The following is a 15227-nucleotide window of genomic DNA, read 5'->3' as shown; positions in this document are numbered from 1 at the left end:
CACTGGATTTTTTTAAACAAGGGGAAACCTGCAAGGCAGAGGGGTTGCAAATTGAATCCTTCCGCGCTGTGCAAATATTGTCCGTTCCAATTTACGGAGACCGTGGATGTTGACTGAGAAGACTTGGGTAAAAAGAGGAAGAAAAAAATCTGATTTTTTTCCCTAATACATTTCAAAACAAGGAAGCACCTAATGCCGCAAACGCTGGCTCCGTTTTACTTCTTAAATTTGTCGTGGAGCTGGGATTCCAGGGTTCCGCCAGGATACTTCGCCTAAAGAACCGGCGGGGTTTTCCTCCACCTTTCCTCTGCAGGGGCTTTCAAAAACGGTGGAAACAGGTGTATTTGAGCAACTCAAGATGTCTCTTCTCCCTTCGAGGTTCATCTACGTGTAAGGATTCCATTTTTATTCCTTTCGCTTTACAGAGCGCATACATTCTTGCCAATAGAAGTCGCTAAAAGCTTGGTTTTAGTTGCCGTCCAGGTATACATATTTATTCCATGTAATTACCTGTGATTTATTTGTGTTCCTTTTCCCCATCTCCCCCAGGTGTTTACATTTCCTGGTCCTCTATTTCCAGCTACAGGTAGGATTATTCCTGGTGTTACTTCTTCTACTGTATTTTGTCGTTGTTGTTCTTGCATATGACTGTGCAGACTTTAAGTACATTTAACCGTACGTCGAAAATTTCAATGTAGACGCAAATGCACATGCAGGCGAAATACACATAAGAAATTAAAACGCATTTAATGCGCCTTCAAGGTTATGCTTTAAATTAGTGTTTTTAATTTTTTTCCTTCATTCGTATTTTTAATCGTGGTGCTACTTTGCAACCTGTCACCCTACGGATTACTCGATACAATTGGGGATGTTTGCTTGATTTTCTTCAACAACGTTGCTTATGGCGCTTTAGGTTTACGATTTTGGTGTGGTGCTTCCGCAATTCCTGTTCATGTATAGCCTATTTTTAGGCCTATGTGTAAATAATACTACACATTTTAAAACGTAGTGGAAGTCATGGGAGACTGGATATGAATGAAGCGCACCACTAACTATGTTCTACTAGGACGCAATATTCCAGTGTATTTTAACAGATCAACTGTGTGCAGCAACATAGGTTAATACATTGAAGTGTATTTATAGGCTTATGGCATCAATTAAATTTAATTTAGGAAGGAACTACAATCCTATTCCAATTAAGATTTAGTGGGTCTACAGAGAAAACACCGAAGTGATGCCAAGGCAGTATCTACAGGGCTTTAATTTAAAATGTTTAAAATGTCTATCGTGCAATTTAAAACTGATAACATGCTTATTCAACGATTGCTCATTACAACCTAGATATTTTCCGTTACAGTGCACCTCACGTTAGCGTTTCTGTCTATACACCCGGTACAATACATTTTTATTATTTCTATTAATCAATAGTCTTGTCTGCATAAACCTACACAAAATGTTATTCACAAGAGAATTATGCTAAGATCGAGAGTCTCGGCTGCATTATATTAGGGAATACCGAGGCAGTTATTATTAACTGTAGCCTAAGTAAAGGTAGACGCGAAAATTAAATTCGCATCAAATATCAAGCATATGATGTTACAATTGTAAGATTTTGTAAATCAATCTTTTTTGTAGTATAAATCATTTCGCCGCAAATTACCATAATTTCTCACGGAACCCACAGGAAGAGCGCCCAAAATCCAATGTCGCGACGGAGAATCACAGTTTTTTTTTTTTTGGTAGTTTTTCCAGTGTAAATCGCTGAACTGCGAATCTTCTTGCGCAACACACAATTCGTTTGGATACCATCCTTAAAATTAATGTGGAAAGGTTTGGGTAGCGTAATAAAATAACATTGAGTTCAGTTTTAATTGCGGTAAACGGTTTCCCTTTTGTAGGCTATTATCTTTCAATTTGTTTATATGTGCGAAAGGCAGCTTTGAGACATTTCGACTCAGGCGCGAATCATATATGATCTTTTCAGACCACATGTAAAACCTTGTCATAAATACGTCTCTTAGCTGCCTCATAGGGCAGTACGGTTAGGATCACCCGGTCTCATGCGATAACTGTACACACATTTCAGTCTGTATTCAGTCTGACGACGCCCTTAACCTTTGTAAATTTATGTTACTGGGCATTCCAGCAACGTTTAATGTATAGAGAGGGACGAATATAACGTAATCAGATTATTGCTATGGTGTTCAATAGCACATTTCAGTCCGTAGCTCGTGCAGTTTTCATAGCTGCTGTGTTTGTCCCTTAGGATTAGCAGCGATGATAGTCTTACATCGTAAAACCAGGGGAGAGTGGTAGGAACTGACACCGACGGTAACACTTGGCTACTTGCTGTATTTATGTTTGCTGACTCTTTACCTGTTTCAATTAGTCTACACGACCACGTACACGTGGGTCAGAGTTCAAAAGTTATCTTTTAAGTCACACGTAGTTAAGATCCCGTGCGTGCGAAAATGCGTATATTCAAATCCACCATGCATCTGTTCTTCAGAGATTTATTTATTGCTTTTACAAGAAGGAGCAGTTGTCCTTGAACAAATATGTTTTCAAGGTGTATTGGCTAAAACGTTTATTTGTAAAATAGAATCCACTGAGAAGTTTCGAGCGAGACATCTATGGACTGTGTCCTTCTCAGGCAAAGACAGACTTCCCACGAGACCACAATTTCCAGATAGACAAATGGGTCACTGCCTTGTGATTTTAACGCTCTTTTTTAGTCGTTTCAAAATAAAAGTGGGCTTCCGCACACCCAATCCCAAGTAACAGGGCTGGTCATTTGAAAAAAAAAGAGACATAGCGGGGTTATATAACGCTGTGTTCTGTTTGTTCCAAAGGAATTGGCACAAACAATGGTATAGTGTACGTTGGCAGTCAGATTTTTTTCTTTCTTCTTGTGTCAGACGTAACAATACTTTACTATGCTTTAATGACATCTTTTTAGTTGGCTTTAAATTATTTTGTGTGACTAATTTAACTACCAATTATTATTATCTATGATGTATATTCATTTTTTAATGAGAAGACATTTTTCCTCATTAAGGAAACATCGAGAAGATAGAATTGTGAGCATTTTAAAATGTTCTGCACATTAACGGGCAGATGAAGGTATCAGTTTTTGCAGCAAGTGACAGCATATCAGGAGAGCAACAACTGTTTCTTAAGAATCTCTGTGACCCAGCACTGGGATATTTTGCACTTTATTTTTTGCAAAGATATAACCTGCTACGGATGAGCTGAGCTTCTAAGCACTGATGGTGCCAGTGTTTTGAACTCCTGGCAACTTTTGCTGGTCTTACGTGGCTTTGAAGCAAGATATCTAGATAAACAATGTTTTTCACTGTTTTAGCTTCAGCCCTCAGCTTGGGCTTGCAGGTTCTTCGCCATTTGAGGCACAGCTTTCTATGGAATAATATCAGCAACTTTGTTTAGGGTTTTTTTTGTAAATCCTTCAGAAGTTTACCTCCGTGAAGGGCTCCTGGTTTATGAAGGCAGTGTGGTAAACATCCTAGAACTGTTTTTCTTTTGGGGGGGGGGGGGGGGGGGGGTCCTTCTGTTTGTTGAAAGTATGATTAGGATTATATTTAGAATGACAAAAAAAGAAATTACTTGTTCTTGGTGTGTTGTAGGCAAAGTTTCAGAAATTGCTATAACAACTGCTGGTAGAAATGTGTGGCAGTTCTGTTATTATGTTATGGGAAATTATGTTTCAGATAACAGTTCCCCGTCTTCCGGTGGAGTACATGTGGAGTTTCTGATTTAGTAAATACATTAACATGCATGTGTCGCTTCTCTCATTAATGAGCTGGTCAAGATGCCAGTATAAGTTTGTTCCTGAGATCTGCACCAGATGTTTGTGGAGGAAATTTAAAAATATTAGAAAAATTAGGACTTCACATGTACATGAAAACATGTTGATGAGACCGTTGTGAAAGTTGACTTGTGCAATTTATTTATGAATATTAAACTGGTGAAAATGAGGATTACATCTTTACATTGTTCAAGACTATGTTTTAGCAGTTCAAAAGTGAATGTTTGCATATTAGTGCAATTTAGCCAGTTAAAGACTGACATATTTACTTCATGCACTTACGCCTAATGGATCTATTAATAATGACACTTTAATTACCCAAAATTTATCTGGGCTTCTTATGACTCATTAGAATATTTTGGGGATCAATTTACCATTAGTCTATGTAAAATGCATGCTCTGTAAAAATATTTTTGTAATTTTTCTTGATAACATGAAAAATTTCATCTGGGAGCTGTTGTTTTGTCTTGTATTTGATGGTTCGGGTTCTTTCGTGGTTAAACATGAATCATTCAATGAAAGCCTTGCTTTGCATTGCACTTTGTTTGGTTCCTGGGAGACAACAGCATTAGAGCAGCCCAGAGAACCAGAGCAGAGTGCACATCGGTCGGGGTGCAGATTATTCTCATCTGAACTTTAAAGATTTGTTCGAGCAGGAGCGTATTTCCTCTCAGATTTTGTAAATGTCATTAATTTGCTGAGGTTAAAATAACAAGGAGTCTGAGTATGTAATGTGTATATAATTAGCCACCTGAGAACTGCCACATGAAAGGCCATTACCGTGTAATTACCACGCCATGCAGCTGGGGAGCTGAATCTTGGCCCGGATCGAGATTCCAGGAGTTGAAAAACATACATTTTCTGTCTTTGTTTGTGCGAGCATCTGGGGGTAGATGCACAGTGGAGTAGCTGCTGAGGATTTGGAGGGTGCTGGGGGCGGCAGCAGGGGCTGTGGAAACCAGCGGGCTTCTCCGATTTGGGTTCGCCGGTTAAACCTGTGAGCAGGTTGATCCGTGCAAAACACCCAAGCGTGAATTTGAAGGAAAGGAAGGCGGCTTCCCCCGAGGCTTACTTCTCCCCTCTGTAAGAGGGCTGTTTCCGGCTGCCATGTCCCCCCCATTGATTTATGCGTGCTGGATCATGACCTCGGGCAGATATTTGTTTGATGACAGTATTATAGGTCTGGATGCTTCAGGTGTATAATTGCTGGTGGGCTGGGAGAGGGAACGTAATCCTGCTTTCCCAACATGGCTTCAGGCACAAATTATTCAGCTGCTTCTGTGAAAACACTATACACAAATGCCACTGCACGCATTACAATCTGTCCCCCCCATTTAAAAGTAATGAAGGGTTTGACAGGATAGGTGCTGCACTAAAGATCCTGCTAGCGGTGATAACAGTCACCAAGTTACGGCATGAGTTTGATATTAAACGACACCAGGTAAGGTGTTTGGTTGGACAAAGCAAGCATTAGTAGATCAGAATTACATGAGCTATTGACCTGATTGTATGTGTGGAATTTCCTTGAGTGATTTTGAAATGCGCAACCCTAGATTCACTCAACATTTATCACTAACTGTGATGTGCAATTAAATGCAAATTTTGTTTTTTTTCCCATTACAAATGCTGTTTTTTCTTTCATTTTGGCAATGGCTGGAAAATATGTGTGTAACTGTGAGTCAAAATTAAGGACAACTGTTAATTGAATCCAAGGATAAACTTCTTTTCCCAGAAAACTTCTGGTTGATGTCAAAAACTGGTACATGTGAAATGGTAATTATAAGATAGTCTACCTATCATTTTTCCCAGAGAAAAGACCTTTGAATTTAAACCTAACTCTCACTTACTGGTAAAATGAGTCAGAACATAACTTATTTTGTACAGTCTCTGTGTTTCTTTTACTATATGTGCAACTACTTGATGCAGATGATAAGAATCTCACCTCCAACAATTTTTGACAAAACACTAGATATATCTGAATAAATTGATACATTGATGCATGCATGTATGCGTGTATGCATACATACACACGTGCACGCATTCATGCATACCTACTCATTCTGTGCTCTCTCTTGCAGGAATCTCAGCAGAGTTCTGCTGATTTCCGGATCTACATCGAGAACCACACAAGGAATCCGGACGACTTGAGCCGGAAACAGGTCCGTATCTACCAGCTGTACAGTCGCACCACTGGCAAGCACGTGCAGATCCTGGGAAAGAAGATCAACGCCAACGGGGACGATGGGGGCAAGTATGGTACGGGCGTGTTCCTGTGCAGTAGAGATCAGACAACACACTGACACACTGAGGGGGTCAGTGCAGTCTAAAAGCAATGTGCAGCCGTAGCCTTCATATAGTATACCAGGAGAGAGTTCCTCAGTTTATGGAAGGATAAAACTCCTTTGCAATAGATTTTAGAGTATGTTAGGAGAGAGTTCCTTTGCGGTCTATATTAACACATGGTATGAGAGAGTTCCTGTACAGTAGTGATTAGAGTATGGAAGGAGAAAGTTCCTGTGCAGTAGATATCAGAATATGGTTGGAGAAAGTTCCTGTTTAATAGAGATCCATCCAGTCTAACCACTTCTGTACTGGCTTTTGCCTTAGGAGGGGAATTGATTTTACAGTCCATTCAGTCCAGCTAGGATAGTACTTGATGTTAGATTTTCATAGTAAGTCTATGTTAGCGTTATGCATTTCTTTCTTCCTCCTTCGTTTCTGAAATTCTCACTCACAGTATTTCATTCATAGTGATCAGTGATGAGCTCAAGGGAATGGGTTTCAAAAAGAAGATTCAAATTAATTTGGCACCAAGATTAAAAAGATAATCAAACACTTGCATAAATTCATCACTGAAAGTTAAGCACAAGGTGTTTTCAGGTATCAGTCTGAAAGCAGTTCTGCAATTCATGTTGCCACAACTTTGGCTGTCGAAACACATTTGGCGGTAGGGTGTCCCTATCTGATATGCTGTAACCTTTTTATAGGTTTCATATTTGTTTTATTTGGTATGGGAATGCTATTTCAGCCATTTTAATGAATGTGTAGGCTTCAAATAGGACTTTACCGATAATATAACACCAGTGAAACATACATAAAAATCACTATTCACTATTCACACCCCTCTGGGAGGGCTGTTGAGTTGTCAGTGTGACCGAAAGTGGTGTTCATTATTGTAGGAAATTGAAGCGTTTAAGCGTGACAGTAATTTTTTGGAACCGGTCCTCCACCCTATCCCCCATTAACTACACGTAACTCTGTTGTCAATATGGACAAAGCATATCTGTTTAATGCACACTGCTGTACAATATAATTACCTCGCTTAAGTCATTAGCCATGCAAAACAATTTTCTCAAGGCGGTGGTGTCAGGAGAGAGTAATTACAAACTGCTGGAGAAATATGGCACAATTTGGGGGGTGGGGGTGGGGGGATGGGGGGAATCAATCCAATTTAAATTCCAGGACAGAGAGGACTGCCAAACTTAAAAAAAAACCTTTTTTGAAATCTGTATCTTTTCAAAGTTCACTAATGACAATACTCCCAACGTAATCCAGAGCGCACACAAAAAATCCCCCGCCGCCTGAGAACTTTCGAAGGCGGCTGTTAGGAGCCAGCAGCTGAAGTGGCAACGCACTGAGTGTCATGAGAAAAATACTACGAATCAGCTTTCCCCTGTGTACAAATCGTGGGGGAGCAGAAATGACTGGAACTGAGTCGGCTGAAGGGATCCAAACGAAGATGTGCGAGATGTGCTGCCCTCTCTTTCAACTTGTAGTTTGCAGATGAAGTTCATTCTGTTTGCTGCAGGCTGGGCAGACATGCACTGCACTTTGAGAGGTGTTGAAGGAGGAGCTTCTCTCAAGCCCCCTTTCCAGAAACCTGGTAGCAGTTGTTTTTCCAACTGACAAAAACATTTGGTAATGACACCAGTTTTACTATAAAGTACTCCATTTTTGTGATAACTACTAGACTGCAGCTGGGTATTTCCTCTGAGGGAGTATTGGATGTTATGAAAGTTGCTGGAAGCTTGTGTGTGCTGTAGTGTACAGTGGATACCCATCTGTGGTCACTGTTGTGTTTGGTCATTTGCACAGATGTTGCCAGGTTTGCCTTCAGTTGTAATAAGTGGTAGGAACGTACAATAATCTGGTGTCATGGTCAGTTGTACAGACAGGCTGATGTGCTGGTGTTAGTGTTGGGTGGTGAGACACATTGGTTGTCACCATTTGAGTGTTCAGTGTTGTTGATGTTCTGATTTCGGTAGTGATGTGGTATTGGGTCGTGCAAGCAAATTGGTGCCTATTAATGGCGGTGCTGTGCTCAGCGATAAGGTCACTGTTTTGGTACGAAAGGAAGGTGTTTTGTAGTGTTGGGTGATACAGACAGTTGTGTTGGTCATGGTAATCTTTGTTAGGTGATGAAGACATAACAGGGTTCAGTAGTGTTTGGTGATGCAGATGATGTGCTTGCTTGTTGTCTTTGTTCAGTAATGCAGACAAAGTGCTGTTTAGTGGTGTTGGTTGGCATGGGCACAGTGGTTGTATTTGTGGTGTTCAGCTGCAGTGGGTGATGAAGATGCCTTGTCACCACATGCTTCTTATAGCTCTTTCATGCTGCAGACCTGGAATCACACCGGCATCAGAGATTGTCAACGTGTCTGGGTACGACTGTCATCAACAACCACTGCTGTCAAAGTGCCGCAGCCACCCCCCTCATTTTCCTCACAAGAAAAGTGAGGGCACTGAAGACATCACCCCTCCGCTATCTTTTCAGACCTTGTGTTATGTGTGCTGAAGAGCACACTGCTAATTTGGCTTTGAAGCAATTGTGACTTTCTGAAGGTCTGGGTCGGCAACAGTGGAAGTTACGAGCCCCATGTAGTACTTGGAAAACATCTCCATTGTGGTTAAGCGAAGAAAGGTTTAAGGGAGACCTCTGGTCAAAAATAAAATATTTGATATGCTTTAAGATGTGTATCAAGTACTTAATGCATGACTGAACTTTCTGAAGCATGTCCTGTAAGCCTAGAACCTGATCCTCACACCCCAGGCTATGACGCAAGTCTTTTCATTTGAGTGAACAGAGAGATGCAAACACATGAAAAAAAAGTGCATAACAACTAACACTGATCACTTAAATGCACAAATAATTACATGGAGAAACCTGTTGGGAGCGTACCAATTTTGCGGTTTGTGCATGGTGGCGACTCCATTGTTCGGATGTTGAGGTGAAAGATAGACAGTGGGAGCTTAAGTGGAGCTAACAATGCACGCTCAAGCCCTTCCGTGGTGGCTGAATGATTGAAAGGGCAAACCACTGTGACATCACCTGAAGGCTCGACATGGAGATTCTGGGAGGTGGGTGGGGGGTATTAGGCTTTGTTCAATGCCCTCATGAGATGAACATCTTGGCTGCGGTTGAAAGTGACGGGAGGCTTGAGACAGCGTGTCATTCTAGGGCATGAAAAGCTCCAGACCTCTCCTGCTCTCAGAGGGCTTTGGCGGCTTTTGCAACACCAGCCCACCTTGGCTGGGGAAGAATCTGCCCGTGTCTGGTTCAGAACTTTCCTAATGGATATTTTTTGGGGCAGGGGGCTGCACAGGAGGGGATTTCATGTTCCTCCCCTGCAAAGTGTTATGTTCTGACTGATTGTAGCCTGTTGTACAAGTTTGTAGCACCTTTTTTCCGTTGTTTGTTTGAAGAATGGTTTAGGCGACCCCCCCACCACCCCTCAGCCCCCCACTCCTAGTCCTCCCTGGAGCTGCACTCTAAAGCTTCTGTGTGTTAAACAGACAGACCATCTTTAACCTTTTAATTGAGTGAACACGGACTACAGAGACCTTGAAACATAATCCCCAAGCATCTGAACTGCTCCCGACAGTTCAAGCAGATCCCTCTCCCATCAAGAGGGGCAGAGAGGTGGGGTGTGTGTGGGGGAGACCCCCCCCCAGGGCTTACCTTACACAGGAAGAGAGAGGCAGAGACAAAGTGAGACCACACTCACCTCTGGACAATACCTGCTTTTAAGTTTAAATGCATTATGTCAGTGGATGTACTGCTCTGCGTTGCATGACCTTACTTTACAAACCCACCCAGTTCATCTAAAGGTTACGGTTCTGATTTATATGAAATATAAATGTTAAAAATGCACACATTCAATATGCCTTTTACATTTAAGGAAAATCACTTTGTATTTTACTACTGCTGCTATGGAATCCACAGAAGGAATTCCTTTCAGTTTGGACAGAAATAGTTTTACTTAATGTACTGTAAACTTAATGTACTGTGGTACAAAACAACAGCCTTTAAGCCAGTGCTAAACACTGGATGTTTGCTTTGCCTTTAAAAAAGGTCTCACAGAACATGCCCATTCGTAATAGGATTTTGGACAATTTGCTACATGATATTTAAGTCACTGGCCATGTCCCCTAGAGCATCATTGGAGGGGTCTTGTGTCATGGTCTTATCTGCGTGTCACTGTTGGAAGTAGCCTCATCTTCCCCTCTTCCCTGGCCTTGGTGAAGTAAATGTCCACCCTCTCATCCTGCAGCTCTCCTTGTGGTAGAGACAGAAACGTTTGGGAGCCACATCCGAATAAAAGGGAAGGAGAGCGGCTACTACATCTGCATGAACAAGAATGGCAAAATCATTGGAAAGGTATGTACCTCCAACCCCGCACCACACCTGTGGTTCTCTTTCCAACCATCAGGTGAAACATGTCACGCCACCATTATGCAAAAAGTTGCGTGATGAGAAAATTTTTTCCGCTTTTCATATTCCCGGTTCCCATGTCCCTGACAAACACAGACTACAACTCAGGGTGCATGCATGGGACTTGTTCCTGTGTAAAGGTTTTTTTTGTGTATGCCTCAGACATAGTGCAGATGGACAATATAAACTTGGAATTACTAGAAACTGTAAAGTGCTAGCTGGATGCTTCAGCACTAAGAGAAAAGAGTATCGCAGTACAAAGCATTGATAACATCAGAATGTTATTTCTGTAACTTTTTGTGGTGCTCTAAAATGGTCCTCTAAAACAAAAACAGTGACCATTTGATGTAAAGTGGTTTTTGGGCAAGACCCCAAAAGACTTTTTTAAGTTTGGTGGAAGTTGTTCAGAAATTCCTCACAAAGGTTTGCTGAATAACCATGAAAGACTTTACATTCAAGGTGCTTAACCTTAATCTTCAAAGCAGTGATTTAATGAATGTATTTTGAAATAAATGTTTTTATTCTCTGTTTTTTATTCATTTGAATCTAATATAAAATACACTCCTCTGAGACCTCAGGAATGCCCTTATTTATAAAGGGTGTCATATTTTTCATTGTTGGAAAATGGGATGTACCCCAGACAAATTTTTGTCTTGTATGGAACCACAAATATCTTCTTATGTAATATGTCAAAGATGTCTCTTCTTCTCAGCTTTATGGAAAATAGTGATCTGGTGAGGACTGGAACAATTCAGTTAGGTAATTGTCTAATCCTGGTTTATTTTATTTTTAGTGAACAGAATGTGTAGCAATGTTCTTTTTTTTCTAGAGGTCTGAGGCCTGGTGTTGCCCAAGGCAAAATGATGCAATTAAACCGCTTGTTCACCAGGTGGCGACATGTAAAGACGTTCAATGTGGTAACAAGAGACCGATCTCAGATTGTTAGGGGGAAGTAAAGGGCCCCTATGTAATCATAAAGGGTGCCAATAAGAAAAAGAAAAAGTAGGGAATACTGAATTTTTAAAGAACATATGCACAAAAGTGTCTCTTTAAATGGGCATACTGGCATGGTTTTTGTATCCCAGGTTTAAAATTAGGAGTTACTGTCCCAGCCAGGCAGATCCAAGGTGAAAATGTTTTGTATTGTTTCCGTCTCCTTAAGCAAGCCAGACCACAAGCACATTTTGTACAGGAAAGGATAACATCTCCTTCATGGGGACTGCAAAAAGTGCATTCTGGCCTTTTCTGGCTTGTTTGATATAGGCTAAAAATTGCAGGAGGAGCCTAAATGTAAAGGTCTGGCAGTGTGTCAAGGAACCTTTATTGATGCACTGCATATGCAGACAGGAGAGGCCTCTTTGGTTTCTGTCGCTTTGTGGTGGTTTCACTGAGAGCAAAAATGGGACCTGGAATTATTTTGTTGTGCTCTTTGGTGTAATGTCACAGGAGAAGAATGGCAAAGTCAGACATGGGTTGCCTCACATGGTAGGAGGCAGATTTTCTGCCTGCTTGTTGCTGGCCACACGCTTTTGACAGTCAGAGTGGTGACAGAATTAACTTCCCAAACAATTCTGCCATCAGAAGCCTCGTTGTTCGAACTGTGTTCGAATTCCATTGGTTGTGGGTATGGCGAGGTGATACACGGGGCGACAGGTAGCTACAGTGCGCCCTGACGCTTTGTGTCTTTTCCCTACAGCTCAACGGGAGGAACCAGGAGTGCGTCTTTGTGGAGGAGTTCCTGGAAAACAACTACACGGCACTGGTGTCGGCCAAGTACAAAGGGTGGTACCTGGGCTTCAATCGGAAGGGGAGACCCAAGAAGGGCTCGCGGACGACGCAGACACAGCAGGAAGTCCATTTCATGAAGCGGCACCCCAAGGGCAAGGTGGACCCACTGGAGGAATTCCGCTTCACCACAGTAACCAAACGGACACGCAGGGCACGGCGCTTAAAGCCCAACTCCAATACGAACTGAGGGGAGGGCTGACAGACAAGTGGGGAGCCCCTGGAGCCCCTTTTCCAGGGAAACCATGTGCTCTTCTGCCTTAAACCCTTGAGACGATCGTCGAAATGGCGACGACGACAACGACAATGATAAAAGGAAAAAAAAGAAACTTCAAAAAAGATGTTTTATTTTTATACTTGAGGAGTGTTAAGAAGCTCCCAACTGCTGGATGTTTCTGGGTTATTATAATTATTATTATTTGTCTGTTACTTTATTTATACTGGATAGACTATGGAAGAAAAGAACACTCATGCCAACATCAAGTTCGACTGCAATTTCAAGTTATTGATGATATATCATTTTTTTGAGGGGTCGATAAAAAAGTCAGCTTTTGTGGGAATCCTGTCATTTTTTGAGAGGATAACCACAGGTGAGATGGATGGATACTGAATTTTCCACTGGGATTAGACACCATGGAGACCAAAAGGGACAGAGACACAACCGCACACATGACATGAACTCTTTAGCTTAGCTTTAAGTGCAATATTTTATTAATTTTTTTTAAAAGCCCTGTTCTTTTGGTAGAACCATTCAGACGTGGTTGGTCCCCAGCTCCACTATGACCTTTGACCTTTTCCGGATGGAATGCTCTGAACTTGCTGTGTACTGTACTATTTTTTATTGGAATTTTTGTGCAACCTATGATTCAGCTCGAAACAACAGGCCTAGACTCGCCTGACATCAGCAATGACAGTAGTCTCTAGTGTAAACAGAGTGAGATTGACTGAAAACCCTGGTGTACCGCTCTGATTTGGAACAGTAGATATACTGTCATAAGACACTTCCTGACCTGACAATTTGTTGTGGTGGGGAAAAAATCCACAGACCCAGTACCCAGGACTAGATATATTCTTGACCCTCTCAACACATTGTCCCCCAGTCCATCTGAATTCATTTATCATTTTATGATATCAAATTTATGATATTTAAAATCTGTGGTAGTTTTATACCTCTGATAGTGAAAAATGTATCACCCTCTCCCCTCCTCAAACCCCCTCAGTTTAGATAAAATACATACAAATCTATAGTGGTTACGCTACCACGCAAATATGTGCTGGACTGTACTGGGCGTCTGCACCTCTTTCATTTTTCCTGCTGCATTTCACAGACGAATACAGCGCTTTTTCTCTGACCCCCACAAGTAAAATACACAGAGGTTCCCAATGGCGGGACATGTCAGCGATGTCCCTGCTCTGCTTTTGTTGTTGCCTTGGTGGCTGCCCAACTCCTCTGCTTATTTCTGACATAGAGGCACACTGTCAAGACACCATGCCACCAGCAGTCTTCACAAATTCAAGTGAGGTACTTGGGTGAACATGTTTACGGATTTTTTTAAAAACACTCTGACCCCAACCCTCCACCACCATCACATGCTCACATAGTAAAACTGAAATTCAAAATCGGACTGTATGACTAATGGAAAATCTTGCCCTCAGAGCACACAGGAATATTTGACATTATTCTATATCCTCAGAGAATCCTCAGCTCATGAATTTTTTTCCAGGTTCTAGGAGCTGGTTGTTGGAGGACTTGGAGTTGTGGAGCCCAGAGACGGCTAGAGACTGTCACTGTGTCACATGGCAGGGCCACTGTCAGCAGGCCTGTGTTATATACTCAGCTGCCATGAGGCAGTTTTTTATAAATTGTGTATGAGAAGCTACTAACATTGGGACACATTTATGATCTACAAATGTATGCGAAAATAATTTTTATGACTATTATAAAATATTTATTGCCTTTCTTTGTAAATACAACCTGATGAATTTATTTGGCCTCTGTTAATAAAGTGAGGACTATATTTAAAAAAGAAGCAATTTAATGTGTCTTTTTCTTGAGGCTAAGATTTACACCTTGAGGTGGAGATTTTTGTGTTGATTTTGGATGGTGCCTGGAAATACTATTGCAATGTGGAGCACTGAGCAAAAACAGTTTCTTCGTATCAATTTCCTAAACTCTTGTGTCATTCTGATGGTTCGTATCAGTGTGGGGCCAGTGTTACCCTTGGTGTTTCAGGCCCTGGAAAACGTTTTATTTGGTGATAGGAGAATGACAGCCCCAGTGTGGTTTAGTGGTAAGTAGCAGGACTCAAAAGCAATTCAATTCCCAGGTTACCTGCTGCTGCTGCACCCTTAGGGAAGGCACTTAACTGCAATTGCCCTGTAAATATCCAGCTGTGTAAATGTCTAGCATGTAAAAATCGTAAGCTATGTAAGTCATTCAGGGTAGGAGCATCTGCTAAGCAAAAGTAATGTTTCAGGCAGCTCAAAATGGATGGAGCTCTCATGTATTATCAGTGATTCACTGATTTTCACAAGTCATAGTGTTTTGCTCTAGAGAGCAGCATCTTTTTCATGGTTTCATGGATCTTGGTTCAAGCAAGCCAGTGACTGATAGCACAAGGCTGCTCTACCCACTGAGGGATTCATTATGAATTTGTACTCTTCCACTCTCCCTCTCACTATGTAACCTGTGTATACAGGGCTTGCATGCAGGTGAAAGATACTAACCAGTAAGAAAGGGGTCATCACACACACGGCTTCCCTCTCACCCATGAAACACACACACACACACACACACACACACAGGTATTACAGAACCAGTAGAGTTGCAGCGATTATGCAGGCTGAAATTGATTTACATCAGAAACAGACTTTCCAGTCGATATGCAACATAGAACAGTGAAG

The 15227-nt window shown here is 41.6% G+C and overlaps 1 protein-coding gene across 1 annotated transcript; it reads left to right on the top strand.

Moving 5' to 3' along the window:
* The first annotated feature begins 263 nt into the window (after nt 1-263).
* On the top strand, nt 264-14208 carry fgf24 (fibroblast growth factor 24). The gene is made up of 5 exons (XM_036551282.1): nt 264-390; nt 550-586; nt 5905-6082; nt 10378-10484; nt 12235-14208. Exons 1-5 carry the CDS (start codon nt 359-361, stop codon nt 12511-12513), a joined length of 633 nt encoding a protein of 210 aa, XP_036407175.1. The 5' UTR covers nt 264-358; the 3' UTR covers nt 12514-14208.
* Nucleotides 14209-15227: the final 1019 nt, after the last annotated feature.

This window comes from Megalops cyprinoides, chromosome 18 (genome assembly GCF_013368585.1).
Source record: "Megalops cyprinoides isolate fMegCyp1 chromosome 18, fMegCyp1.pri, whole genome shotgun sequence".
In the NCBI taxonomy this organism is placed as follows: domain Eukaryota; kingdom Metazoa; phylum Chordata; class Actinopteri; order Elopiformes; family Megalopidae; genus Megalops; species Megalops cyprinoides.
The sequence above is the reverse complement of the archived record's forward strand: the minus strand, read 5'-3'. Positions and strand labels throughout refer to the sequence as shown.

Coding starts and splice junctions, on each gene's coding strand:
- fgf24 (XM_036551282.1), top strand. CDS start 359: ATGTCTCTTCTCCCTTCGAGGTTCATCTACGT. Junction 6,083..10,377: donor GGACGATGGGGGCAAGTATG/GTACGGGCGTGT, acceptor CTCATCCTGCAG/CTCTCCTTGTGGTAGAGACA. Junction 10,485..12,234: donor ATGGCAAAATCATTGGAAAG/GTATGTACCTCC, acceptor TTTTCCCTACAG/CTCAACGGGAGGAACCAGGA.